The 27,131-nt window shown below is 38.3% G+C and overlaps 1 protein-coding gene across 18 annotated transcripts in view; it reads right to left on the bottom strand.

The window, feature by feature from the left end:
- SRPK2 (SRSF protein kinase 2) overlaps positions 1-27,131 on the bottom strand; it is a 248,782-nt gene that overhangs the window by 131,979 nt on the left and 89,672 nt on the right. For 9 of the 18 annotated variants that reach the window (XR_005373185.1, XR_005373186.1, XM_038562752.1 and 6 more), the window contains one exon: positions 12,790-12,853. The exons of the other annotated variants lie outside the window; for them this stretch is intronic. Coding sequence is in view for 7 of the 9 variants with exons in the window: in XM_038562752.1 (XP_038418680.1) it covers positions 12,790-12,853 (64 nt within the window). In the remaining 2 variants the exon portion in view is untranslated. The remainder of the gene's footprint in view (positions 1-12,789; positions 12,854-27,131) is intronic. 18 annotated transcript variants of the gene reach the window in all.

Genomic DNA, 27,131 nt, shown 5'->3' with positions numbered 1-27,131 from the left:
TGCATTTCTTAAGACTTTCTTTAAAGACCTGACTTTATGCTCACGGGAGCATGTGCACATTCTAAACATGTGTGGAACATTTCCCTTGTTAAACCCTGTCAATGGCTCTTGGCAAACTTCAGCATTAAAATCCAAAAGCCTGGGGTGCTTGGGTGACTCAGTCCATTGAGCATCCAACTCTTGGTTTTGGCTCAGGTTATGATCTCTGGGTTGTGAGGTCGAGACCTGCGTTGGGCTTCCCAATGGACATGGAGTCTGCTTGAGACTCTCTCTCTCTCCTTCTCCGCTTTCCCCTCCCCCTGCTTGAGTGCTCTCCTTCTCTTTAAAAAACAAACAAACAGGGATATCTGGGTGGCTCAGCGGTTTATGCGATCCTGGAGTCCCAGGATCGAGTCCCGCGTTGGGCTCTTGGCATGGAGCCTGCTTCTCCCCCTACCTGTGTCTCTGCCTCTCTCTCTCTGCCTCTCTCTCTCTCTATGTCTATCATAAATAAATAAACATTAAAAAAAAAAAAAAAACTTTTAAAAATAAAAAATAAAATCCAAAATCCTTACCACTGCACAGAAGAATCCTTGTTGCCAGGGCACAATATTGTTCCATCCTCTTTCCCAGGCTCACAAAATTATCTAGAGTTCCCAGATAGTACTACAATGTTTCACTTCACTCTGGCTTCTCACATGCTATCTCCCCAGCCTGCAACACTAACCTGAGGACTGGGACTTCACATTTCAGCCCTCCTACTCTACAAAGCACATGCAATGCTGGCTCCCCACCCCACCCCCCAAAAAAACCCTCAAATTCTAGGAAAAAATACAGTTTGCTAAAAAAAATCCCAAGAAGATGATTAATTTTTACAATAAAGTCGGTGAATACTTAACTGAACAAGGCGAGTTGGTAAATCTTAATTCATGCACATCTTTAAAAAAAAAAGAAAAAAAGGAAAGCCTACCATTGGTGCTGAGGGTTTTATCATCTGTCTGGGGTGAGAAGCTTCTATCATATAGCTTCTTGAAATTCCTTACAAAATTAAGATTCATTAAGAAAGACCTTAAGTATACCTTAAGTGTTTCATAAATGCTGACTGAATACAACAATCTACTGTGTCTTACAGTTTGTCAAAGTTGATTATATGGACTTCACTCTCACATATGCACACCCAGTGGACATGGAAGGTGTCACACTAACAGCTAGCTTTATTTAGAAGAAGAGCTAAGGGGGACACCTGGGTGGTTCAGTGGTTGGATGCCTGCCTTCGGCCCAGGGCGTGATTCTGAAGTCCTGGGATCAAGTCCCACATGGGGCTCCCTGCGAGGAGCCTGCTTCTCTGTCTATGTCTCTGCCTCTCTCTGTGTCTCTCATGAATAAATAAAATCTTCAAAAAAAAGAAAAAGAGAGAGAGAAAGAGAAAGAGAGAGAAAGAAAAAAAAGAAAGAAAGAAGGAAGGAAGGAGTGGAAGGACTGGTCTACATCAACCGTGTCAAGCATATTGTTCACCATCAGCTATACAACACTCAAAAAGAGACAACTGTGAGACTCCCAACCAAAAGTGTAAGTAAGAAGGTCCTTTACTACCAGTCAAGAGTGTCGTGCTATATCATTGTGGAAGCAACAAAACACTCCTGCCCAAGACCCTTAATAAGCTGGTATGCAAGTGATACCATTTCTAAGACCAAGACTTAATAAAGAGAATTATGGCATATCCATCCATATCACGGACTCAGTACTATGCAGTCTTTAAAAATGATACGTAAAAAAAAATGAAGCTATAGAAGATTACTTAATAACATAAGAAAGATTGCATGTAATAAATATAAAAAGCCAACTCCAAAGTAATTCGTCAGTATGATACTGGGTTTTCCTGTTGATGGTAGTGACACTGTTAAAGTAGTTCTGCTTGATTTTTATAGATCTACTTACACTAAAACAAAATATTAAACTTGAAAAATGAATGATTTTCGTGATGATAAAATGATAAAAGCATGAGTGCTTTTTGTGTCCTTTTTATCTGAATTTTCTAAAATGAATAAACTTATCTTCTGGGATATGTGAAAAGTATTACATTAAAGGGCACCTGGGGTGGTTTGGCTGGTTAAGCATCTGCCTTTGGCTCAGGTCATCTCAGGGTCCTGGGATGGAGCCCCACATCAGACTCCCTGGGAATCTGCTTCTCCCTCCCTCTCTGCTTCTCCCCTTGACCGTGTACTCGTGTGCTCTCTCTCAAATAAATAAAATATTATATTAATCATTATGAAGTTAGACAAAAGGCTTATTTCTCCTGTAGGAACTAGGATATTTTCTTCTTATAGATAGTTCCCTTACTTTTTTCTTTAGTTTGTCTGTCAGGAAACTTAAAGTCCAATTAGCCAGTCACCATTAGCAGGTGCATAGCAAATGCCACACATCTGGTAGAGTGGGCTTCTGACTACCGACCATCACAAACTTCAACTCTGACCTGCAATTTCTCTGATGCTTTTTTTATTTCATTGTAGATATTCTTCTAACTAGCCTCAAATCTTTTTTTGTGGGAGGAGTGTCAGTGAAGGGGGGAAAAGAGAGAAAAAAAAAGGGAAAGGGGAAAGGAGAAAAAGGATGAAGTGACAGCTGCACAAACAGGATACTGCTCTGCCTCTGTCATTTTCAGGTTAACTGATTGAAGTTATGTTCACCATAGTGGGTACTTCAATAAATGTAGAATGAATGATGAACATAACACCTTCCCATCCGGATAAATTCACATCTTTCAGGGACCCTTCCTACTTCAAACAGTTAAAATCTTCATGAATTTTGGTATTTAGTATGTGGTTATTAGAGCAGTGATCACCAGTGTTTCTGCATATCTGAAACATCAGAAAAACCCAGAGACACACTTCTTAGTATAAAAATAGTTTGATTTGTATGCCTCCAATCTACAGATAATGCCTATAGTACCTACAGGTTTTGAAAATACTTTACTATAAATTCACACAGGTCTGTGACTCACAGATTGTAAATCAATTTGCTTTAGCACAGAAGAAAAATGTTTACCATAAGCTGGATTTAGACGGCAGATATTCCCTTCTTTTAAGGCTAGGACGAATTTTTGTTTTCTTAATCTGCTCCATCATTTAAAATGAAAGATCTGGGGCTCCTGGCTTGGCTCAGTCGGTGGAGTGAGCAACTCTTGATCTCAGGGTTGTAGGTTTGAGCCCCTCACTGGGTATATAAGGGTTACTTAAAACTAAAATCTTAAAAGATAAATAAAAAATAAAATGAGATATCTGACATAAAAAAATTATCGATTTCTAAAAATCACAAATGCTTTCAAAATTTAGCTTGTATTTCAACATAGCAGTAGCCAGCAAGAGGTGATTAGCAGCCACCTCTTTATTCACTTATTTATTGTGGAGGACATGGGTTCTTTATCAACACATTATGTTGAAGACACAGGTCATTATAAAAACTGCATTACACACCTATAAGCAAAGGGACAGGTGTATAACTATTCCAAGCACTGCAGAATTATGTAGCGTGTCTTTACATACCATATATTTGTGAGTACAGGCTCATTTATTACATTTACACACACACCCTTCTATTATAAACTCTGGGTTTACAGAAGCTGGAACATCTTTAAGTATTCTTTGCCACCTGTTTTTCACCTTTCCTGGTTTTTTTTTTTCTAATTAAGATTTTATTTATTTATTCATGAGACACACAGAGAGAGAGGCAGAGACATAGGTAGAGGGAGAAGCAGGCTCCCTGCGGGGAGCCCAATGCGGGACTCAATCCTGGGACTGACCCTGGGATCACACCTTGACCCAAAGGCAGATGGTCAACCGCTGAGCCACTCAGGTACCCTTTTACAGTATCTTTTTTTTTTTACAGTATCTTTTAATAACGTTTTTTGTGTTATTAAGTCTTCTGTCACACATTTTAATATCTGCATCACATTCCTTACACTGGATAAACTGTAACGAATTTAATACTCTCACATTGCAAATCATTTCATTTATTTCCAATAGCTTTGCTATCATAAAGGTGCAGGGTAATTTACAAAGACCATCTTGTATTTTATTTTTTGCTTTTGAAGAAAAATCAAAAAGGTTGTGAATTCTCTGTGCTCCTTCTCCCCAGTTTTCACTCTCCTTCCTCTTTAACTGAAGTATAACAGCAGCCACCTCTTTAGATGGGCTTGTAGTCTCTAGTGTTCTAGAGTCTGCACCTGGCCCTCATCACTCACTCACAATTGCCTTTGGTAGGCAAATGTATGTAACCCCTTCACCACACCTCTAGTCTTAATGTGCATCCACCCAAAATGCAATTATTGGTTATTTGTGATTTTTTCAAAAAAGTGCCAAGAGCATCTCACTGGAATGGTCCATGATCAGTGCTTAGCATGACCCACCCAAGACATTGACCAAGTTAGGGGAAGCCACCCACCAAGGCCTCTTCTATAAAAACCCTATGCTTTTGTGCTCCTTTGCTGCTCCCTGATTTCCAAAATCACTGACTGGCTAGTGCACAGCAGCTGCTGATAAATGCTGGATGGACGGATGATGAATGGATGACAAATGTCATCTACATTAAAATTAGTCTTTACTTTCTTCCAGCTAGTGGCACCTAAAGAATTCTGATCCAAAGGGAATCTGCAATATGATTGTTAGAGGTAGAGCTATTTCTTATTATTGTCATTGTTATTCTTAAACTAGTTGTTCACATTTGTGAAAACTTCCCTGATCTGCCATTTGGGAGGGGGGAGAGGAAGGGTAGTTCTCAAAGTGAAGAGGAAGTGCTGCTGTGGGTACACAAAATGATTATAGGTAATACTTGGGACTCGGTATTGAATTACAATGAATACTGAGAGAGTAATACTCTTTTCCCAACTTCTTTCAGGCTGATTATATCAAAGAGCATGTCTCACTTTGGTGCTAACACATATTTAAGCTCCTTTCTGACACTTGCCAATTTAATTTCCCTTGTAAACAGAGGGAGCATATGGCCAAGCTTAAAGCCTTTATCAGACAACAGAATCTAGACAGGATTTAATAGTAATTGTTTTTTTTAAGGTTCTGGTAGGGATTTCTTCTTAAAGAAAATTAACTTTAAAAAAAGCATTAAAAAATTTCTTATATATATTTTATCACAACTAAAAATAAGCAAAAAACATGTTATTAAGTAAATAACAGCAAAGGATAGAATGTAACCATAACAAAGAGCACAAGGTGATATACAAAATACTGATATTTGGGAAATAAGTGGCTACAGTTTGAAGTTACCAATTTGGCAGAGATGAAAAATATTCAGATTTACTTTATATACATATATATTTTTAAAGATCTTATTTATTTATTCATGAAAGACAGAGAGAGAGGCAGAGCCACAGACAGAGGGGGAACCAGGCTCCCCAGGACTCCTCCGGAATCACACCTGATCTGAAGGCAGACAGTCAACCACTGAGCCACCCAGGCATCCCTAGATTTACTTTATAGTTTACATTATAACAAATGTAAAAAAATAGATGTAATAACAAATTGTGCATTTTTATAGTGACAGAAAAACCTACGATTTATAACCTTGACAGAGTTAAATTAGCTTATCACTATAATTGACTATATATGATAATAAATATAACTATTAATGACTATATATGGCTATGCTTTATTATACTTTATCACTCTAAGCCAATACCACAAAAATAAACGATTCACTATACCAAAAAAGTCTTCCCACAAAGTTCCCAATTGTAAGCTGCAGATGTTGATGTAAAATAAAAATATTCTGTATGAAAACACTTCTATATTTAAGGTCTTAAGTTGGTGCTAATACTAAGTAAACCAGTAAGCAGACCACATGTCACTGATACTCCTCTCTGTCAAACAGCAGCTGTGACAAATGGTACAAAGGAGAGGTGCACGGTTCTGTCAGGACTTATAATGGGTGTAATCTGAACTATGCAGGCCTTCCATAAGATGGGAAGGATAAGAGCAGCAGACAGCAAAGCAAGGGGCCCATGACCAAAGGCAGAGGAGTCTGAGGCTAGGCTGGAGAATGTGGGTGCTCAGTGGCCCAGATACGCCCTTATGCCAAGAACAGTGGGAAGAGGGCTGAGGGTATTTAAAGTGGAGTGACCTGCCTGAGCAGATTGGTGTTCTGAAGGGTTGTGCTGCCTGTAATGTGGCAGGCCTCCAAAGAGGCATTAGGAAACAGAATCAAAGTTTAAACTGATAACAAAATAATCTAGAAATTACTGCATCTAGACCACATAAATAATGACCAACAGGAAGGAAGCTCAGATAATTATCTGAGTTTTTTAACAGAAATTAGAAGACAACAGTACACTTTTATTTAGGCGTATAGTACAGAACATTATAGAGGCTATGATATAAAATGTAGCACTATACAAATTTAACATTATAAAATGTAATATAAAACTGGAACACATCAAAAATGTCCTAATCTACTGGTCAGAACCAAGGTGGCCTATCTACCTCAAGGGTCTACGGAGGGGTTCTCAAGGGCGGGATGGCTGAGTACCAAGAACTGAGACCCTGATTACTTCCCCAGTTCTCACCTCAAGCTTTTCTTTTATGTTTTCTATGATAAGCTTCTAATAAGGCTTAAATGAAGAAATTTTGCTATTGAAACCAAGTCTGAAAACTAACGGTAACACCTGGGGCCTCCAGGGCCCAGTTAAAAGATCACAATTGGTCAGGGGGAGAGCGCAGTACCTCCGATGACTACACCTTACGATTCCCATTTGGTCTAAACTTCTAATTCTGATTTCCTTCATGAAAGTTGGTATTCAGAAAGTCCCTTATCTGCATCTAATTCTCCTCAAAAAGGCTCAAGCTACAGGTCACACTGGCACACCCACAAGAATTCTGACAGGAAGTGGGGAAGGGAACAGAAACGGGAAAGTAGAAAGGACGGATGGATACAGTAGCAAGCTCGCCAGGACCTGGAGCACAGCCAGGGCGAGTGCAGACTGGCATATTCACTTTAGAAAACTGGCAATGTCCACTAACGCTTAGCAATTGCACGCCTAGGTACACACACAACAGAAACGCATCCTGGGTCCATTCCCCAAGACATATGTATACAAATGCTCACAGCAGCAAGATTCCTAACAAGCTGCAAATATCTCACATGCTCATCAATAGTAAAACAAATAAATAAAGCAAGGCACACTCATTTGGGAATTCTGCACAGCCACGACTGAGCCAACTCCCCCTACACACGAAACACAAGTACATCTCACAGGTAAGAAGACAGCCCAAAAGCATGTACAGAGTGTTTCTATTTATATGTGATGCTCAAAAACAGATACAAATGAACAGTCATATGTAGAAATAATTTAATCTTTGCCTTAATACTAAGACCCAAAATGAATCCCAGTCTTAACATAGTAAGAGCCAAGAACTTTTATTAAGTAAACCTAGCAGAATATCTTAGTGATCTTGGGCTTAGCAAAGATTTTTTAGATACAACACATAAAACATAAACTACAGGGGCACCTGGGTGGGTCAGTGGTTGAGCATCTGCCTTCGGTTCAGGCCGTGATCCTGGGGTCCTGGGATCATGTCCCACATCGGGCTCCCCACAGGGATCCTGCTTCTCCCCCTGCCTGTGTCTCTACCTCTCTCTGTCTTGTGAATAAATAAATACAATATTTAAAAATATAAATAAATAAACTACAAAAGAAAAAGAACCCAATAATTGGATTTCATTATGATCTGTGCACTTTCCCATACATATCTTCAACAACCATATTACTGAAAAACTAAATGACAACAGAAGAAAGCCTAAGGACTGAGGGGAGGAGACCACACAATCAGCTGCTGTCATCTTTTCTCACCACTACCCAGGGAAAATGCGTCTCAAGTTCACCTGGCCCGGATACTCTGGATACTCAGCCTGTGGCAGACGTAAGGGAGAAGCCATCACCACCACCTGCCCCACCTAGTGAGCTGGAATGGGGAGAGGGGAGTACAATGAAGAGGGAGTTTTTTTAAGTAATCTCTACATCCAACATGGGGCTCGAACTCACAACCCCAAGATCAGGAGTCCCACCTCCACCAGCTGAGCTGGGCAGGCACCCCACAAGAGGGCACTTTTTATAAAATCTGTCTTCATCCTGCCATGACTACCCTTAGTTCACCACAGATACATGAAGGAAAATATACTCAACCTAAGAGCAAATAAAAGACACTTTGGTCCTGGATCCTTTTCCACTGAATATCCTTTACTTACTTCTCTCTCCCATCCTGATTTTAAAAAATTTTTCCCTTTCCATTCCCCTTATTCTTCCAGGCTTCTCTTTTGCTTTCTGCAACCACGCATCATTATCATATGCCCTTTTTCCTTCACTGAAGAGGCTCCAAAATAAGAAAAGGAATTAAAATACACACACAAAAATAGCACAGGTTCTTTGTGTGTTTCAAATGCCCTTCTTGTCCTGGGGAAGGGACAACAATCTCTATCACTTCTCACCAATCCTGTTTATACAAAATTGGGAAAACACAGAACACGGCGTAAATATTTTTGTGATACTTTCTCCCTCTTCCTCTCTTCTCCTGAAAAAGGTAGATAACAATTTATAAATTCAAGTAATTGCTAGTTGTGTGATATGCTAATGATGTACACTACCACTTATTATCTATTACAGTATAAAGACCCCTCTTAACACCCAAAAATGTCAAACACATAAAACACACACACACACACAATAATCCTTTTGGTATCCAGTCCTTGAGAAAATGCAAACCTAATAGGCACTACTAGTTAACTTTAGATTGACTATGAACTTTATTAATTACAACAAAAACATTTACATTTCACAAGTACAGGTGTGGGCAAAGCTTTATGTGTACAGAGGTTCTCAGCTTCTCAGGACCTTCCCCTCACGAACTCCTCAGCCCTCCTGGGAGACCTCATGGAAAGACTCAGAATCCTCAATTCTGAGCACCCTGGGCTCAACTCTTCTTCACTGAATAAGAATTGTCCAAATTCTGACAAAAATTTTAATTCAGCTCCTTCTGCTCACTGAGCATCTTTTGGGGATGACGTGTCAGAGTCCTCCCCACAGCTAATCCTTGTGCACACACACACACACACACACACACAAACACACACACTCTGTCTCTCTCTCTCCCCCTCCCTGCCTCCTCCCCTTTCTTCCTCACTTAGAACTCTTATTTGGAAATGTGTAATAAATGATTACTACCTTTTTGCTAGCTATTATCATGATTACTACTCCTTTTCCTCCTCTTCCCCACCCACTCCACCCCATAAATTTCCAAATCTCAGAAGTGTTATGGCTAAGTCCAGAAGAAGCAATAACTTGAAAAGCTAGTGTTTTTTTTTTTTTTTTTATCAAATAAATGTATACAGCTTTCTTTTTTTCATTAAATGGGAGTAGGTAAGGAAGTAAACCTGTATCTGGTCCTCTCACTGCCACATTTAAGATGAATATATTCATTCATTCAACAGTCAGCAATTAAAAGGCAGATACTCACAATGCTGCTCCTCAAGTCTGCAGAAAGGGGCCCTCCTACAATGGATACAGGTTCCCATAAATGGCAGTAACATACAAATCAGGCATCATGTGGGTTTTTTTTTTTAACTCATTCAATAATGTTCTCTATCCTTAATTTAAAAATTGAGTAAGTTAACATTTTCCCCTTTCTCCAAAGTATAAACCAAAAAACAGAACTATAACTTTCTGTCACCACGTTGGATTTTCTCCTATGAGTCAGCCGTTCATGCCTCCCTACCAAACAACATTCAATGGGTCTCCACTATTCTGTTAAAGGTAAAAATACAATCTTTTTTTTTTTTTTCAAGATTTTATTTATCCATTCATGAGAGACACAGAGAGAGTGGCAGAGACACAGGCAGAAGGAGAAGTAGGCTCCATGCAGGGAGCCTGATGTGGGACTCGATCCCAGGACCCTGGGATCATGACCTGAGCCAAAGGCAGATGCTCAACCACTTAGCCACCCAAGTTCCCCAAAAATACAATCTTAAATTTCAAGGTGGTATTGAGATTTATTAAGAAAATAAAAAAAAAAAAGAAAATATATCTCCTCATTTAAGCTCCAAAACAACATTGAAAATTCCATAGACTGCTTCAAATTAGATTTGTATTTCTCAATGAAGGATCCTAAGTCTACAAAAATAAATTAGGTTTAATTTTTTTGTTGTTGTTTCTCCCATTTTACAAAACTGTCTGAAGAAGAATTAATTCAACTAACAGTAGCTGTCATACAGGACTAGCAATTCCCATTAAGCAGGTTAAAAAAAAAAAATACTAGATGAAAAATTATTAGAAATAACACATCACTGTTTATTGTCTTGTTCTTAGAAATGTTGCTTTTCTACTGGATGGCCTGAAATATCAAAAGATCATTCTATCCTGCAGACAGTGAACAGAATCAATTGTGGCAAATGGTTAAGTTTTGGTTTCTTGCAAACAAGTAGCTTCTCCCTTCTTTTAAAGAGGATGGGATTTCTTTTTTATTTTTACCAAAAAGGGGGGGAGGGTACTGACCATATGTAAATTCCAAACAGCTTTAGGACTTAAGGCCATGATTCAAACAGCTAACATTTTTAGAAATCTAAGACTTTTTCAAAGTTTAAGTAACTGGTGAACAAGGAATTGAAGAATGTGATGCAATGTTACATGATACTATAAGCTATTAAATTCATGGGCAGGATACATAGCATTACTAGGCCATGAATTTTTTTTAACTTCATATTCTTGTTTCTCAAGTTCTTTCAAACACATTAAAAAGACAAAAGATTTGACTACTCATTATTGCATGCCTTTAAGGAAGGAGGAAAAAAGGAATGACTTCTATTTTTAATATTAATATACATTAATGAAACAACTTCTATGTTTGCAAAGTGTTGGCTGACCCATAAGCTACATTTATCACTCATTAAGTCAGCATATCACAACAGCCATATGTATGTCTAAATACCCCCAAAAGAATAACTAACAAAGCAAGTAAGCTCTGGTAAAACTGTGTATAAAGCTGTCACAAGCATAGTGGCTGATTTCTAAACTTTAAAACCATGACCACATGCATCCTTCTTTCCATCAAATTTAACTACAAGAGCTTAGGTAAAAAGACTTAAAAAATAATAAATAACAGTAACAATAATAAAATTTAAAAATGTAATCTCCAAAATATTTTAGAATCTTTCCTTAAAAGAATGTATTGTAACCGCAGAAACCTCACCCATTCCTAACTTGTTTCTAATATTCATCCATTCTGTCCAGTCTTCAATTTGTCAATAGAGAATTCATGCTACTCAAAAGAGCTAACATAATTATTGCTACCATCCCATTGAGAATGCTCTTCCTGGTAACAAAACTCCGACATTACAGTTGGCACCCGGACCGCTCACTATTTACACCACCACCCTCTCCCCTTCCTATCACCACCATTTTATTGGCAGAACATTCACAAGGCTCAAGATTGTTTTTCATCTCAGCAAACAGAATGTTCAAAATCAGATGGCTAGCCACTGACCCAGAGTTAGAAACTACATAAAGATAAACACAAATGTGAATAATTTTTTCTATTTTCAGTCCCTAAAGAAAGCAGTTAACATCTTATTTGTAATGCTCTAAATTACAGCCAGGAGCCTTTCACCTAATTACACTAATAAATCGATTTAATGTCATCATTTTGCCATCAGATCACGTCCTCCATACACTACTGTACTTGAATTAAATCTTTTACCATGGTAGGTTCTTCATCTCATTTTTTTTTTTTACCAGTGCTTTTCCTCTTATCATTTCTCAACTACTAAATCATGTCTCCATAACATTTTCCTAAATATTAAATCTGTGAACAAAAAAAGATAACCTGAAAACTAACCACAGGCGAGACAAATCAACACACCTTCAATACAAAATAAAAAACATGAAGTATAAACTATTAGATAACCAAGAGAAAGGTAAGCATCAACTGTATGCTCAAGAACCTTGATTTAAAACCTTATGTAGTATACACAATTTTGGCAAACAGAAGTGAACACTATATTTACATATCAAAATGGTCAACTATATGGCCTCATTTCTGGCTTGAGATAAAAATACCTTAATTCCATTTATTAAGTAAAATATCCATTTTTAAGAAAATATCTCCTTACAGGTATAATCATTTGATTGACAGATAAAATAATTGCTTTAAAAACACTTCTGAGTCATTTTGTCCTTACCTGCAGGCACGAACCATTACTGCATGCAGTGACTGTTCCATTTCCTAGCACAGACTTGAAGAAGCATCATATCTCTCTCTCAGAATGTGACTAATCTGTGGGTTTGCAATTCCTAAGCTATTTACAAATGGCACTCCCTTTCCACATAAGAAAATATTTATTATAACCAGAAGCCAAGTATTTTTAAGCTAGATCTTACAAATAATGGTGGTAATTTTGTTTAGCAACAACCTCAAAATATAGGAAGAAAATCTAATACTAATATTTCCTTAAAGAAAGCAAAATTTTTGTTTTGCAGCTCAGTAAATTCTTTTTTTAAAGCCTTCAACAGCTGTCACACATGAACTAGCGCTCTGCCGTACAGGCTGCAGCTGATTAGGCTTCACTATTTTCTAAAAAATCAATCACCCTTTGTAAAAGCAGAAGAGCCTGCCCAAAGACACATCTTCCATACACCACAACGACCAGCATGCAGTACAGTACATTCTACAGCAAACTTGACAGGAGAGAAAACACGTCCTGGTCTGCTTCTTAGCAGGGCTACAGCACTGATTGTTCATGCAGGAGATGCAGCTGTACCTTTCTGAAGAGGACGACTTCTCAGAGTTTACTGACATCAGCAGCTCAATCTTCTGCTTGATTTCTGGAAAAATCAGAAAAGATTCACAACCAGGATTGCCTGCCCTTGCTTCCAAGCTTTATATCAACAGATTTGCTGTCTCGGATCCCTTTTGTTCAAAAAGAGGCCCCGAGATTCGCAGCACTTCTGTTAGGACTGGGATTCGACGGTGCTATAAAGGGAAAGGCTCCAGAGGCACCAGGCCTTGCTGAACTATGCACATGACTGTTTATGAAAGCAGGACGTACCACTTCTTTTAAGCAGAGGGGGGTTTTCGTTTTTAAGGTAGAACTGGCACGGCCCTAGAGGAAGATTTCAAGTGCAGCGAATTACAACACAAACAAGAAACGCCAGCCACTGCATTTGATACCCTAGAGCATCTGAGAAGCCCAGGTAATGAAGGTGTGAGTTGTGAAGAGCAGATGTGCAACCCTTGGCGACTACCACTTCACCAGCCCTGAAAAATATGGCTCAGTGAATCATTTTTGTCACTTAAGAATGAAATATTAAACCAGAACCCCGATTTATATAGATTGAAATTTTTTAAATCTTTGTTCTAATTTCTTGGTTGTCTTTAATTGAAGAATATGCTTAATATCTAGTCCCGAACTCCTTTAGAAAAAGACTTCTATTTTACACCTTAATTCTCCCCTCCTCCTTCTCAGTACAGCACAAGTGAACAGCAACACCCAGTCACCGAGCAGATAATATACTTGTCCTTTTAGGAAAGGACTGACAATGCCATCTGCAACAGGAATGTAAGCGCCAATTTAATTTAATTAAAAGAGAATTGCTGATATTGATTTGGGGGAAAAAAGATAACAGACTAAAAGGGAAGGAGAGGTAAAAATAAAGGGGGGGGGGCCTTTTAAAATACTAGTGACTAACCTAAAAGCACATAATTTTACGTGGGAAAAAAAACTAACATAGTCCCATTACCCAGACTATTTCACATGTAAAGCTATTCTCCTATTTGTAAATGTGCTTCCTTATGCATAATAAAAGTTCACACAGGAAAAAAAAAAAAAAAGAAAGAAAAAAAAACCTGCCCACTGAAATACTACTATAGACAGTCTCAGGATTTCAAAGTAGACCTCAATAGTTTTGGATTTTTTTTTTTTTAGGTGTAAAATCTTAAGTTTTTAAGAATCTCAACTACAGAAATCAAAGGAATCTGAAAAGATGTAAAAGAAAGTGGGAATAAAAATTAGTTGCATAAAATATAACGGGCCTGTTCAGAAACAGCCTTTCAGTGTTGTTAAAGGATTTTCCTAATTGTTTAAGCTTACAACTTCATCCAATGGGCGCTATAAAACCGGCATGAACATCTGATGAGAGAATAGCATTTGCCACAGGCTGTGGCCAAACTACCTAACCACTGGGGAGAGCACAGTGCACGGTGGTTAAATGGAGATGATGATGATGAAACTTACCTTGAGGATTCTTACGTGGATTGATACAGCCGGGCACCAGGTGCCATGGTAAATGCCCCTCCCACCGGTTTCAAAAGAGCACAGCGTTTAAGAGCTCGGGCTCACCGCTGTGGATTTGAAGGCAGGCTCCTCCAACATTTTTAATAGCCATAAGACCTTGGGGAAATTACTTAGACTTTTTAAAAGCCTCTATCTCCTCTCCTATAAAATGGGGATCATAACTGCTCGTAAAGAGCTGTTGTGAGGATTTAATGAAATACAGTATTCGATGACAGATGTAGGGTCGTGCCTGACATGTAGTCGGCCCTCTGGGTCTACTGCTGGGGAGTGCCTAGCAAAGGACAGTAATCCTCAACAAATATTTGTTGAATGAGTTAATGAGGTACACTAACTAGGTCTGTCCTATTTGAAACCGCTTTTCCACAGTTTTCATCCACCTTCTCCCCTTACTATCAACCACAACACAATACACATTTTTATCACTATAGTTTGATTATATGTGGGAATTTAACTTTATAATCTGCATCTCCGTCTCTCCATCTAGAGAGTTATTCTCAATTTATCAACTAGCCAAGTCAGAAACAAGGTTACACTTGAATCCTTCTTCACTGTGGTAATTGTTCATTCCAAAAAGACAAACAAATTCACACTTTGGTATACAGATGATCTGTGTGTGTAAGCTCAAAGACCCCAAGCTTAAGTGCCTCTGGCTGGCTCAGTCAGTTAAGCATCTGACCCTTGGTTTCAACTAGGGTCATGGTCTCAGGGTCGTGGCTTCAAGCCCAGGGTCAGGCTCTGTGCTCATCCCCTCTTGTTTCTCCTCTGTGCGTGCACGCACACACTCTGATAAATAAAATGTAAAAAAAAAAAAAAAAAAAGGCCTCAAGTTTAAACTGTACAGCTCTCAGGAAGTGTATAAACATTTGAAAGGAAAGTTAAAGCTTTCAGAGCTCTAAACCAAAAGGGTTTCCAATAATATATGGACAAGTTTCTAATATCATTTTCACATTTTCTTCAAACCTTCAGATTTGTTTCTAGCTCCCGAAGGACTAAAATGTTTAGGAATTTTCACAAACACTACAAACACTATGTTAATGTACTGTATACCCTCTGAGACCCATGTATCCCATCTATCCTACTATCTACTCTTCCTTACCAATACCATCCATGGTCTGATTACTCTGCACATTCATTAAGGACTCTAGAAGCCATGTCAATGAGTCTTACTCCCCTATAATACATGCTATATGATGTTCATGTTGACAGGACTTCCAAAAACCCGTGGCTAAGGACGTCAGCCTCCTGAATCTCTGATCACTTGAGTCATCTACCACGACCACACTTAGGATGCTCTCTTACACACACTACAAATATCCCCCCCCCCCAAATTAGCTGGTTTTCCCGTTTCATTTATAATATCTAGGACCTTATACTTTATTTTTTTGCAGTTAAGTCCACCAATCTCTTCCTTAATGAATGATGGTCTTCCAGTTACATTTAAACCTTCCCCACACCAAATTTTTAAATCACCCCATTTTCTTCTAATACATTTTATAATTTTATTTAGCATGTAAATCTTGGACCCTTCTAGAATGTATTTCAGTCTATCAATTGATGTAGAGATCCAGTCTGCTTTTATAGTTACATTTTAAAACTTTATTCCCCACCCACCCCCACAATTCTAAATTACTCTCTTCACCAACCACCCCTCAGTTCTTCCAAAGCGGCAATCTTACAACGCGTAAATACGTATTTATTCAACCAGCCATGGTCTCGGTTTATTCATTCGGGCCAATGAGTTCTAAGGCCATACTTCTCTATTTCACAAAGAAAATAAACAAATGGTTCTATGTAGTTTGAATAAGCAGATTTAAAATTATGGTTGCTTTTTTGGTCATAATTCTGTTTTAATTTCTAAATAACATTATGGGACAACATTTTTCTAATCCTTTTGCGTTCTTATGATTCTTCTCCTAATTCTAGGGTTCTTTGCTGTATCATCTTTTTTTCACACAGATCTTATGTTTAGTGATAGTTATCTAACATGACCCTCTTTTCACTCACGAACTCTTCCATCTATTCCCTTGACATCCATAACCAAAGGACAACGATGCTGAGCAAACCTGAATTTCAAACTCAATATGCTCTCCTGCAACCCAGAACTGTATATCCTTACCTTGCCAGACATCTTCACCTTCATACATGGTCATGACATGCCTTGAACATCTAAAGCTAAACCTCATCAACTTCGCAGTCTGAGGTCCTCTGTTAGAGTGTTCATCTCCCCAAATAGCAGAGCACTGCCTTTCTGAGCCAGGAATTTCTGAAGGATCCCAAACTAGTATCCCACTCTCATCTGGGGTATCATTACCACTCCCACCTTTTTAAATCTATTCTGTTCTAGGACTACTGAGCGCTACTCTGCGATTCCCCGAACACACCAAGCTTGCTCACAGCACCAAGTGTTTTCTTACAGTTTCACTCCCCGGGATGCCAGTGCCCAGTTCGCTTCTCTTGCATATACAACTCCCTTTTCTAACCTCAGCCCAAGTGCTACCTCTCCTCCAACAGCATCCCAGACAGAATGCACTTCACCTCCTCTAGCCCTCTACAGATCATATACACTTGCACTAGAGAATTACTAAAATATATACACTACTTGTCTGACTCCCCTGAGACCACAGCTTCCGTAGAGGTTGGGGACCTTCCCTTCCATTCACACTTATTGAGTCTTTGATGGTTTTCTTAGCTTAGTCTAGTTTAGTTGAAGTTACTATCTAGCTAAGTTAGTTTCCTTATTCTTATATGTACATTTCCAGACAGAGTCCAAACAACTGAAGAGTTCGAAGACTCCTGAGAGATCATCATCACCTAGCTGAACCATATGAATTTATGAAGAAGACACTGGAGAGCTCAAAAGATAAACAACTGGTAGCAAGAATACTCTTCACCTTCTCCAAATCTCTGAGACCCACAGCTAAATTCCCGAGGACTGGGACGCCTGGGTGGGTCAGTGGTTGAGCACCTACCCCTGGCCCAGGGGGTGATCTTGGAGTCCTGGCATCAAGTCCCACATTGGATTCCCTGCACGGAGCCTGCTTCTCTCTCTGCCTGTGTCTCTGCCTCTCTCTCTCTGTGTCTCTCATGAATAAATAAATAAAAATCTTAAAAAAAATAAAAAATAAAATAAATTCCTGAGGACTTAGCAACCCACGAAGAACATTCAGCCTTCTTTAAAATCAGTTTCTAAATTCTATTTTGTCATCTCTCCAGTCAATTTTAAAATTACCACTATTAGTCGGCTTCTTGATTACAACTGGTCAGTCTATGACATCATACTCTTGTTACTCATCACTTTACACGTCAAAAAGGAAAAATCAATTCACCAGGATCTCCCACTCATTCTCTTCTATCCAATCCCACAGATTTTCTTCACAAAAACCTTTTATTCTCACACCTATACTTTAAAAAAAAAATACTCAAATTCCTTGTAAAGATGAATAGTTTTAACTCTCTGGTTAATGGCCTACTATCTCTAATTTTCCACTCAATGACATGAGTTTGGAGACTCACGGAACACTCCAGGCAATGAGCTGGGCCCATCCCTAAGAACCCAGACCAGGAATAGCAGTTACTGTTAACTACTATTAAAACAAAGTCCAATAAAGGATGTAGTTCACAGATCAGACAGCCTGGGGGAGAGAAAGTGGGTAGTCCTAAATCCACCTGGATCCTAAGAGCAACTGCAGCGTGACACTAACACAGGGATGCCATGGAGATGACATGCTCCCACGTCCTTTACATCACTACATGCTGAACATGAGCTCACATGGGACCCTTCCTTTTATGACATGAAAATTAAATGAGACATAATTGAGCAGACAGTTCTACCTAAATTCTTACACCTACATTCTTTTTCCATGGGTGTTATTCCAACAGATTTACTAAACTTTCTTTCTCTTGCCAAATCTTTACATAATCCTTCACAAAGCTAATTTTATTTGGGGGCTACATAAGGAGGATTTTTAAAAATTAATGCTTTATATATATTTGGAGCCATTTCAGGCTACAAGAAACAGGTATGTGCTCAGTTTACCTCAGGTGATATGATAATACTGCAAGAAAACATCTAGAAGTTAAGAATAGAAAAATGACTCCACAGGCCTCACAGTCAGAATCTGGCTCAGAAGACAGCTCTTGATACTCAGTTCATGTTACCAAGTGCTCAGAGGGATTGCTCTCCACCTTAATGCTTCACCATTCTGGTTATTCAACACCTCTCTGACCCTAATTCCACTTCTCCTGTCACTACCAATTAAGTGCTTCTCCTCTCTATTTCACATGTTCACAGATTCTACTGTGGCAGGATGCATGCTTCCGGCCATCTCTCTTGGTGTCTCCAACTTAAGCCTACAAGTACTGGGAAGGGGTTCCCATTTAAATGCAAAACAGGGCCTCAGAAGCTTTTCTGGCTTGAATTAATTGCTGATATTACCAACTGGGACCAAGTACTGCATTCCTGACTCAAAATTCAAAGACAAATATGTAAGAGACCCTTCATAAAGGGGTAGGAGTAAAAAGCAAGTGTTCCGAGACATCTAGGAAGGTCAGTGATTAAGTGACCAACACCATGAAGACAGTCTAATCTAAAAAGGAGTCCTTGTTATTCCAGCATTCATTATTCAAGTCATCTGTTATAAAAACACACAGAAAAGCAAAAATTGTGCAAATAAAAACAACTGCTGACAGACGAACTAGCCATTCAAACTCTCCCTGGTTATCCCTAGCCTCTAACCCCACCCATCAACCTCCTTTCTCTCTGAGGGTCATACAGTCCCAACAACAATTCAAATAGAATGTAAATCTGAAATTTTACAAAGTGAAAACTGAAAATATGCAACAAAAGATGCAACATTTGATAAAGTTGGTGGAAGATACTAATGAAATGTTAAATCCCAAATGAGGATAGAAACTGACAAGGCTACAGGAGAAGTTAGGAAGATTAGTGATTGATGAGAAAAATCAACAAGGACAATAATATGCTAAGTATCTCAAGAATGATAACTATTTGACTATCAGTAACTCATGGGGAAATAATACAACTCTTAAATAGTTTTGCAAAAATGTCCTTCATTACAACTACATTATAAATTAAAAGTATCCACAATATTATATAAAATTTAATATGAAAATACATGCCAAAAATACTTGATAGATTCATTGTTCATTCTAATATTCAGTACTTATTTTTCAATTATAATTCAAATTTTGATAAATAAGCTTACTTTCATAATCTGATCTTATTTTTCAAGATAAAAGTCTCAAATTCACCACCCCTTAAAGTAGTCTTTTTCTAGTATCAAATTTCCTGGTGCTTTAATCCTAAAACAGGATTACTTGTGCTCCTGAATATGGTCCAGTGCCAATGGATTAAATGTGTTCACTCAAAACCCTACAATGGGATGGGGGTGGGAGACTGACGGGACAGGAGGAGGAAGAGGAGGAGGAGGAGGAGGTCGTCTCCAGCTGGTTATGTTTCAATATGAACTTTCACAGTAGCTGCTGCTGACACTTATCAGAGACAATTTCCTAGAGGAAATGTTTTTCCTTATGCCACTTTTAAAATTATTACTGAGTGTAGTTTATAACCTAACAGGAACATTAGTTTGAAATGAAAGGTTTGTTACTGATTTACCAGTTGTAGCAAGAAAAGTGGGTCAGGTCAATCCCCTCAAACTGGGATTCCCGTTCCTCACCCACCCCCAAAAGCCTGCAAGCAGGAGGCAGAGAGAAGAGGAGCCAGGTGGTGCTCTGGCTGTGTCTGCACCAGCCCAAGACCCCGGATCATCCGTCCTGACGCTGCAGGGCTGCCTTCAGACTTCACAGAGCATCCTACAGTATTTGCTACATTGTTTTTGTTATTTCGATATTGAGGAATTTCAGGACAACTAAATACAAAAATGCATTAAAATGTGAAAATATGAATGTTTAAATAAATGCTTAATTTTATTAGCATGACTATCATTGCTCTCTATCAGCAATGAAATGTAATGAAACTAATCCTGAAAACTTGTCTACACGTTTCTCACCAAAGCAGAGTATCATTAATAGTTAATCCAGGTTGCTCAACAGAACAAAGGCACACTCCACACTCACCCTGACTCTGTTGGGGAGACAGAAGAAGTAACACAAGTTCTTAGATAACTGAGCTGTTACACTCAGGGTGAGATCCAATGCTCTGTTTACCATGTTTACCATGAGATCAAGTTTAAAGCTTTCTCTATTTTACACTTAAAAAATAAATATCATTTATATACGAATTTTAGAAATTACAATACTACTCAGAAAAAGGAAGTATTTTTATAATCCCAATTAAAAGATTGCTTTTTAAACTAGATTTTATATACAACTGAAACTCCGTTCTCTAATATTGTGGCTTACAACGTCATAAATTAAGACATTTTAATTTCATTTACAATTTTGGCATATAAAGGACTGTGAGTTCACCGAAGCAATGAAACCTTGCTTTCCAACTCCTAAAGGAAACCAAGGCCCATTCAACCATCTTGAAAAGTAACTTTGCTTTTAAGAAGTGGTAAAAATATTGTATGTATACAAGGCTTATTTACATGTATACTAAAAGAAGCCCTATCAAAATATGAAGTGTAAGGAGGAATTAGAGTCCATAACTCCCAATCCATATTAACTTTCAAACTTAAAAACTGAAATTGATGATGCAGCTCAATTTTTCTACCTTTCTACATTCCCTTAGTACCAACAGGCACTGCACTAGATGCTACCTGAACAGTGGTAGAGAAAAATATGAAGGGCAAAATTACATCCCTCGGAGAGTTCAAGTCTAATATTTAACATTTAGCTTGGAAAAAAAAAAAAAAAAAACCATTTAGCTTGAACCATCAGGCTTATTTGAGCCCTTTACATGAATTAACTCACAACAAATGGGTAAGTAGGTAGTTAACATTTCCTTTTTTTTTAAGATTTTATTTATTCATTAGAATACGGGGGGGGGGGGGGGGGGGGGAGAGAGAGGCAGAGACACAGGCAGAGGGTGGCGCTAAACTGCTGAGCCACCAGGGCTGCCCAACATTTCCACTTCATATGCAGAGAAACTAAAGCTTCGAAAGTTTTAAAAATTTCGAAAACTTTCAGAGCTAAACAATTCCATGTATAATAAAATTAAAAAGAATACTTAGGAATACATTTAACCAAGGAAATGAGAGACTTGTACACTGAAAATACAAAACACCGTTGAAGGAAATTAAAGACTTAAATGAAAAGACACCCTGTGTTCATGGTTTGGAAAACTTACTGTTGTTAAAATGGTCATACTCCTGGAGATTGATCTACAGATTCGCACAATTTCTATCAAAATTCTAACTGTCCTTCTTTTCTCCCAGAAATCAACAAGCTGACCTTCACATTCATATGGACATTCAAGGGACTCTGAATCTTGGAAAAAGAAGAACAAAACAGGAGGACTCACACATCTCAATTTCAAGACTTCCTACAAAGCTACAGTAACCAAAACAGTATGAAACTGGCATAAAGAGAAGACATAAAGATCAATGGAATAGAATTAGAGTCCAGAAATAAACCCTCACATTACAGCCAATTGTCTTTCAACAAAGAGTGCCAAGTCCATTCAATGGAAAAAGAATATTCTTGGGATGCCTGGGTGGCTCAGTGGTTGAGCACCTGCCTTCAGCTCAGGGCGTGATCCCGGGGTCCTGGGATCGAGTCCCACATCGGGCTCCCTGCATAGAGTCTGCTTCTCTATTTGCCTGTGTGTCTGCCTCTCTCCCTGTATCTCATGAATAAATAAATAAATAAATAAATAGATAAATGAATGAATGAATGAATGAATGAATGAATGAATAAGGGAAGGGAAGGGAAGGGAAGGGAAGGGAAGGGAAGGGAAGGGAAGGGAAGGGAAGGGAAGGGAAGGGAAGGGAGAAAGAAAGAAAGAATATTCTCTTCAAAAGATGGTGCTAGGGGTGCCTGGGTGATGCTGTTGGTTAAACGTCTGACTCTTAGTTTTGGCTCAGGTCATGATATCAGGGCTGTGAAACCAGGCCCCCTACTTCAGGCTCCATACTCAGCACAGAGTCTGCTTGGGATTCTCTCCCTCTCCCTCTGGCCCTCCCATTCATTCTCTCTCTCACTCTCTCTCTCTCTCTCAAATAAATAAATAAATAAATTTAGAAAAAAAAAAGAAAAGACCGTGCTAGACAACTGGATATCCACATGCAAAAGAATAATGTATGTTGGACTCCTACCTCACACTACATATAAAAGTCTCAAATGGATCAAAGACCTAAATACAAAGGCGAAAGTCCTAAAACTCTTAAAAGGGAATATAGATGTAAATCTTCATGAGTATAGATTGGGTTGGCTTCTTAAACATGACACAAAGTACAAAAAAACAAAAATATAAATTGATCATAAGAATTATAAACTTCTGTACATCAAAAAATAGAGTCAAAAAAAAAAAATAGAGTCAAGAAGAAAAAAAGATAATCCACACAATGGGAGTAAATATTTGCACATCATATATCTGATAAAGAACCAGAATGCTGAATATTAAACAATTCTTACACTCAACAATAAAAAAATCTCAATTTAAAAATTGGCAAAAGATCTACTAGACATTTGTCCAAAGGAAAATAAAAAGGCCAATAAGCACATGAGAAGTTGTTCAGTGTCATTTGTCATCAGGGAAATGTAAATCAAAACAACAATGAAATATCACTTTATACTCATCAGGATGGCCTATAATCAAAAAGACAGCAACAAGTGTTCACAAGGATACAAATTTGGAAACTTCATGTATTGTTGGTGGATAAGTTAAACAGCAATAGCTACTCTGGAAAACAATCTGGCAATTCTTCAAAAAGTTCAACAAAAGGTTACCACATGACCCAACAATTCCACTCCTCAGTATATTCCACTCCTCAGTATATACCCAAGAGAACTGAGAATATGTTCATACTGTTCACAAAAAAAGTGTACACAAGTGCTATTCATAATACCCAAAAACTGTTAACAATCCATATATCCATCAACTGATAAATGGATAAAGAAAATATGGTATATCCATACATAAGAGAAATGTAATTAACAATACATGCTACCTACCACATGGATAAATCCTGAAAAACTATGGAGAGTGAGACAAGCCAACACAAAACACATATTATAGGATTCCATTTATATGAAATGTCCAGCACAGGGAAATCTAGAGAGACAGTAAACAGCCCTGAGGGCTGGCAGGGGAAGGGGAGAAATGGGAACTGTCTGCTAATGTACCGAAGAGTTTCTTTTTAGAATGATAAAAATGGTCAGAATTAGGTAATGGTGATATCTTTACAACATTATAAAATGCTAAAAGCCACTGTTTTGTAAACTTTAAAATGCTGAAAAAGGTAACCCTATGAATTTTATACATATATAATAAAATATACATATATTTATACATTTAAAACTAAAAAACTTTCTCTCCCTCTCTTTCTCTATTTCAGAGCTAGTATGTCATGGAGCCAGCATGAGATCCTGGATGGTTGAGCTCTGAAGCCTGGCTCCACAGTGCTGCCCAGCCTGCAAAAAGACAAAGGACCAGTCTGGGCAAAAGGAATGGCCCAAGAAGGCATTTGACCTTTGTTACTAGGGTTAGAAAGACTCTGCCAGGTGCAGTAAAGCCATTCCAAACAGGAGAATGGCACAAAGCTTGAGAAATCCCTGTCATGTGGATCATCCAAGTTGTTTTGGTGATTGGCAGGAGCAAAGGAAGTACTGGTAGGAAATAAAGCCAGAGACACTAGCAGGGCCTGTTCCTAGAGCATCGTACATGCCATACAAAGTCCTGGTTTTACATATGGCAGACTATAATCAACTATACAGCCAAGGCTAAAATAAGAGATTCAACAGGTTAATCAGAATTAAAAGCAAATTTTAAAAATCTTATGTGATGGGACGCCTGGGTGGCTCAGTGGTTGAGTGTCTGCCTTCGGCTCAGGGTGTGTTCCTGGAGACCCGGGATCGAGTCCCACATCAGGCTCCCTTCATGGAACCTGCTTCTCCCTCTGCCTGTGTTTCTGCCTCTCTCTGTGTGTGTCTCTCATGAATAAATGAAATATTTTTTTAAAAAATCTTACGTCATGCTGAGAAGACAAGACTCAACTTCATAGAGCTATTTATGAAACGTGTGGATTCTCCACAATTCAACTTGTGTCTGTATGCCCACACAGTGCCCCTCAGGAACTTTGACAATTATCACCTCTCTCGTTTATAAATCTTAAAATTCTCACCTCAAGCATCAGTCGTCCCGGATTTCTATACAGGTCTTTAATGGCAGCAAGCAATAGTAAAGCCTACTTGCAAGGCTGTGTTGCTTTACAAAACGTTAGAGGTAACAAAGATACTTTGGCAAGTCAAACACAGGCTACTTCACTCGTTTTGCCTTCTGTGGGATTTCCTACCAATTACACTGACAGAAAGCCTCAACTAGTTCTCCATCTTAATATGCAAAAAAACAAAAACAGGGCCTTAAACATATCAAGGACACAGAAAAATCTTAGCTCTATTAACATCAAAGTGACCTTGAATATTCCTGAGTACAAGTTCTTCATCCTTATCATCTATGACCATGGATCGAGTTGCTGGATTCTGGTCACTTAGAAAAATATTTTGAGCATGAAATAATACCTAAAGATTAAGACATTAGGATTCCTAATGGTATTTGTGATAACTAGCAACAACACTAGCAACAGTAACAGCTACCATTTCATACCAATCGCAATGCTCCGAACTCTCCTACCTGCTTTCTATAATATCTCCCTTAATACTCTCATATCCCTGTAAGATAAACATTATCATTATCCCCATTTTACAGAGAGGGAAACTGAAGTACAGAAAGGCTCAGGAACTTGCCATGGTTCACAGAGCTAGTAGAGTCTAGGGCGAATCTGAACCCCAGCAGTTTTTGCAGTGTCTGAGCTCTATGTGTGGCCCATTTAGAATGTTTTCAAATTTCTCCATAATAAAAAAGCTAAACACTATAACACAATCCTACAAATGCAGTCCTATTCATACGTCGTGCTTATAATCTTGCTGTCCCCTCCCTCTAAAAAAAAAATCTCTTCCCCTCTGGCAGACTTAAAATAATCATTTAGGTGTCAAGCATTTGTGGGAGTAAGGTCATTAAGAGTTGAAAAAAAATTAAAATTTTTGGCTATATTTTGACTACATTTAAGGAATGACCTAGGTCCTGAACTGGTACTTGGGGACTCTAAGAAAGTCTGGGGGTGTTATTTCTTGTATTTAATTTTCCCCTTTATGCCAAGGGCCATTTGCACTGATCTGCAGACCTACTAAATCACTCTCTTGGGATGATGATGCCGAAAAAGTCCTAGAGGTAATTCTGATGCACAGCCAGTGTTGAGAATCACTGGTTTTACACTTGGCCCCAGTCCTCTTTATCCAACTAAAATGACAGTATTACGAACACACAATTCATTTCACAAGCACAATTGGCCAATCATGCCAAACAATATTCTATTTATTGACTTCAATATAGAAAATGCTAGATAGTTACCAATCCAGTAATTCCACTTCTTCCAAATCTAAGCCAGAGAAACATTCACATGTGGCCTAGGAGAACCACACAAAGATGCTTGGCATAATGCTATATGACACAGCAAGTTATGGATAACAACCCAATTTTTAAATGAACTATGATACATTCATCACACATAGAATCTGAAAAGAATGAGGTATATCTAAATGTACTGATTTACAAAACTAGAACTACAGTTGAGGAATACACATAGTATAATACTACTTTTGTTATACATGTATATTTTCAAAGGTATATATATGTGTGTGAGGTTTACAAAAATATATATTATATATATATACATATAAATGGGAGGACTGTATTCTAAAATTATTAGAAAAAGATTTGCCTTGCTTTTGCAGATAAAATGAGGAATGAGGAAATGGTGGTTGGAGAATTTTACTTGCATTTATATTTCTTATAGGTGTTATTTGTGTAATTAAAAATAATTTTCTTGGGCAGCTCCGATGGCCCAGCGGTTTGGTGCCACCTTCGGCCTGGGGTGTGATCCTGGAAACCCAGGATCGAGTCCCACGTCAGGCTCCCTATGTGGAGCCTGCTTCTCCCTCTGCCTGTGTCTCTGCCTCTCTCTCTCTCTCTCTCTCTCTCTCTCTCTCTCTCTGTCATGAATAAATAAAATAAAAAATCTTTAAAAAAAATAATTTTCTTAAATAATGTTAAGTGTTGCCAAATGGTACTCCATTTACAATAACCCCTTTTGTGGTTACCCAGCTTTCAAATGGACACTGCAAAAAGACTGCCATCACACCATTATAAATAGCCTCCAAAATGCCAATTTTCACTTTCAAATAAAATTCACAGTTTAATCAAGATCAAAGCAATTTCTGTTGGAAACCTGAGAGTGTTATACTGAAGGGGGGAAAGAAAACAGCTAAATTCCTCTGACACTGTTCTATCATAAGAAAAGGAGTCTTGTGAAGGTTACACAATTAGCATTGAAAACTAGCTTTAAAAAGTAAATTCCAAAAAAGGGGGGGAAATTCAGTATGTCCCTTCTAATTCTATCATGAGCAGGCTCTTAAAACAAAATAAAATTGCTGAGACAAACTGGTGAATTAAAAAAAAAAGGTATCTAAAAATACAATTTAGCAATCCAAAAATGATCGAGTTTCAGCCAATGGATGCAATGAGCCTATGAAAGACAGGCTAGTGCTACAGAGGAAATGCAGAACACCACCGATGAGGGGTAAGATAACTAAATTTTATGAATAGAGAC

The sequence above is a fragment of the Canis lupus genome, chromosome 18 (assembly GCF_011100685.1).
Source record: "Canis lupus familiaris isolate Mischka breed German Shepherd chromosome 18, alternate assembly UU_Cfam_GSD_1.0, whole genome shotgun sequence".
In the NCBI taxonomy this organism is placed as follows: Eukaryota; Metazoa; Chordata; class Mammalia; order Carnivora; family Canidae; genus Canis; species Canis lupus.
The sequence above is the reverse complement of the archived record's forward strand: the minus strand, read 5'-3'. Positions and strand labels throughout refer to the sequence as shown.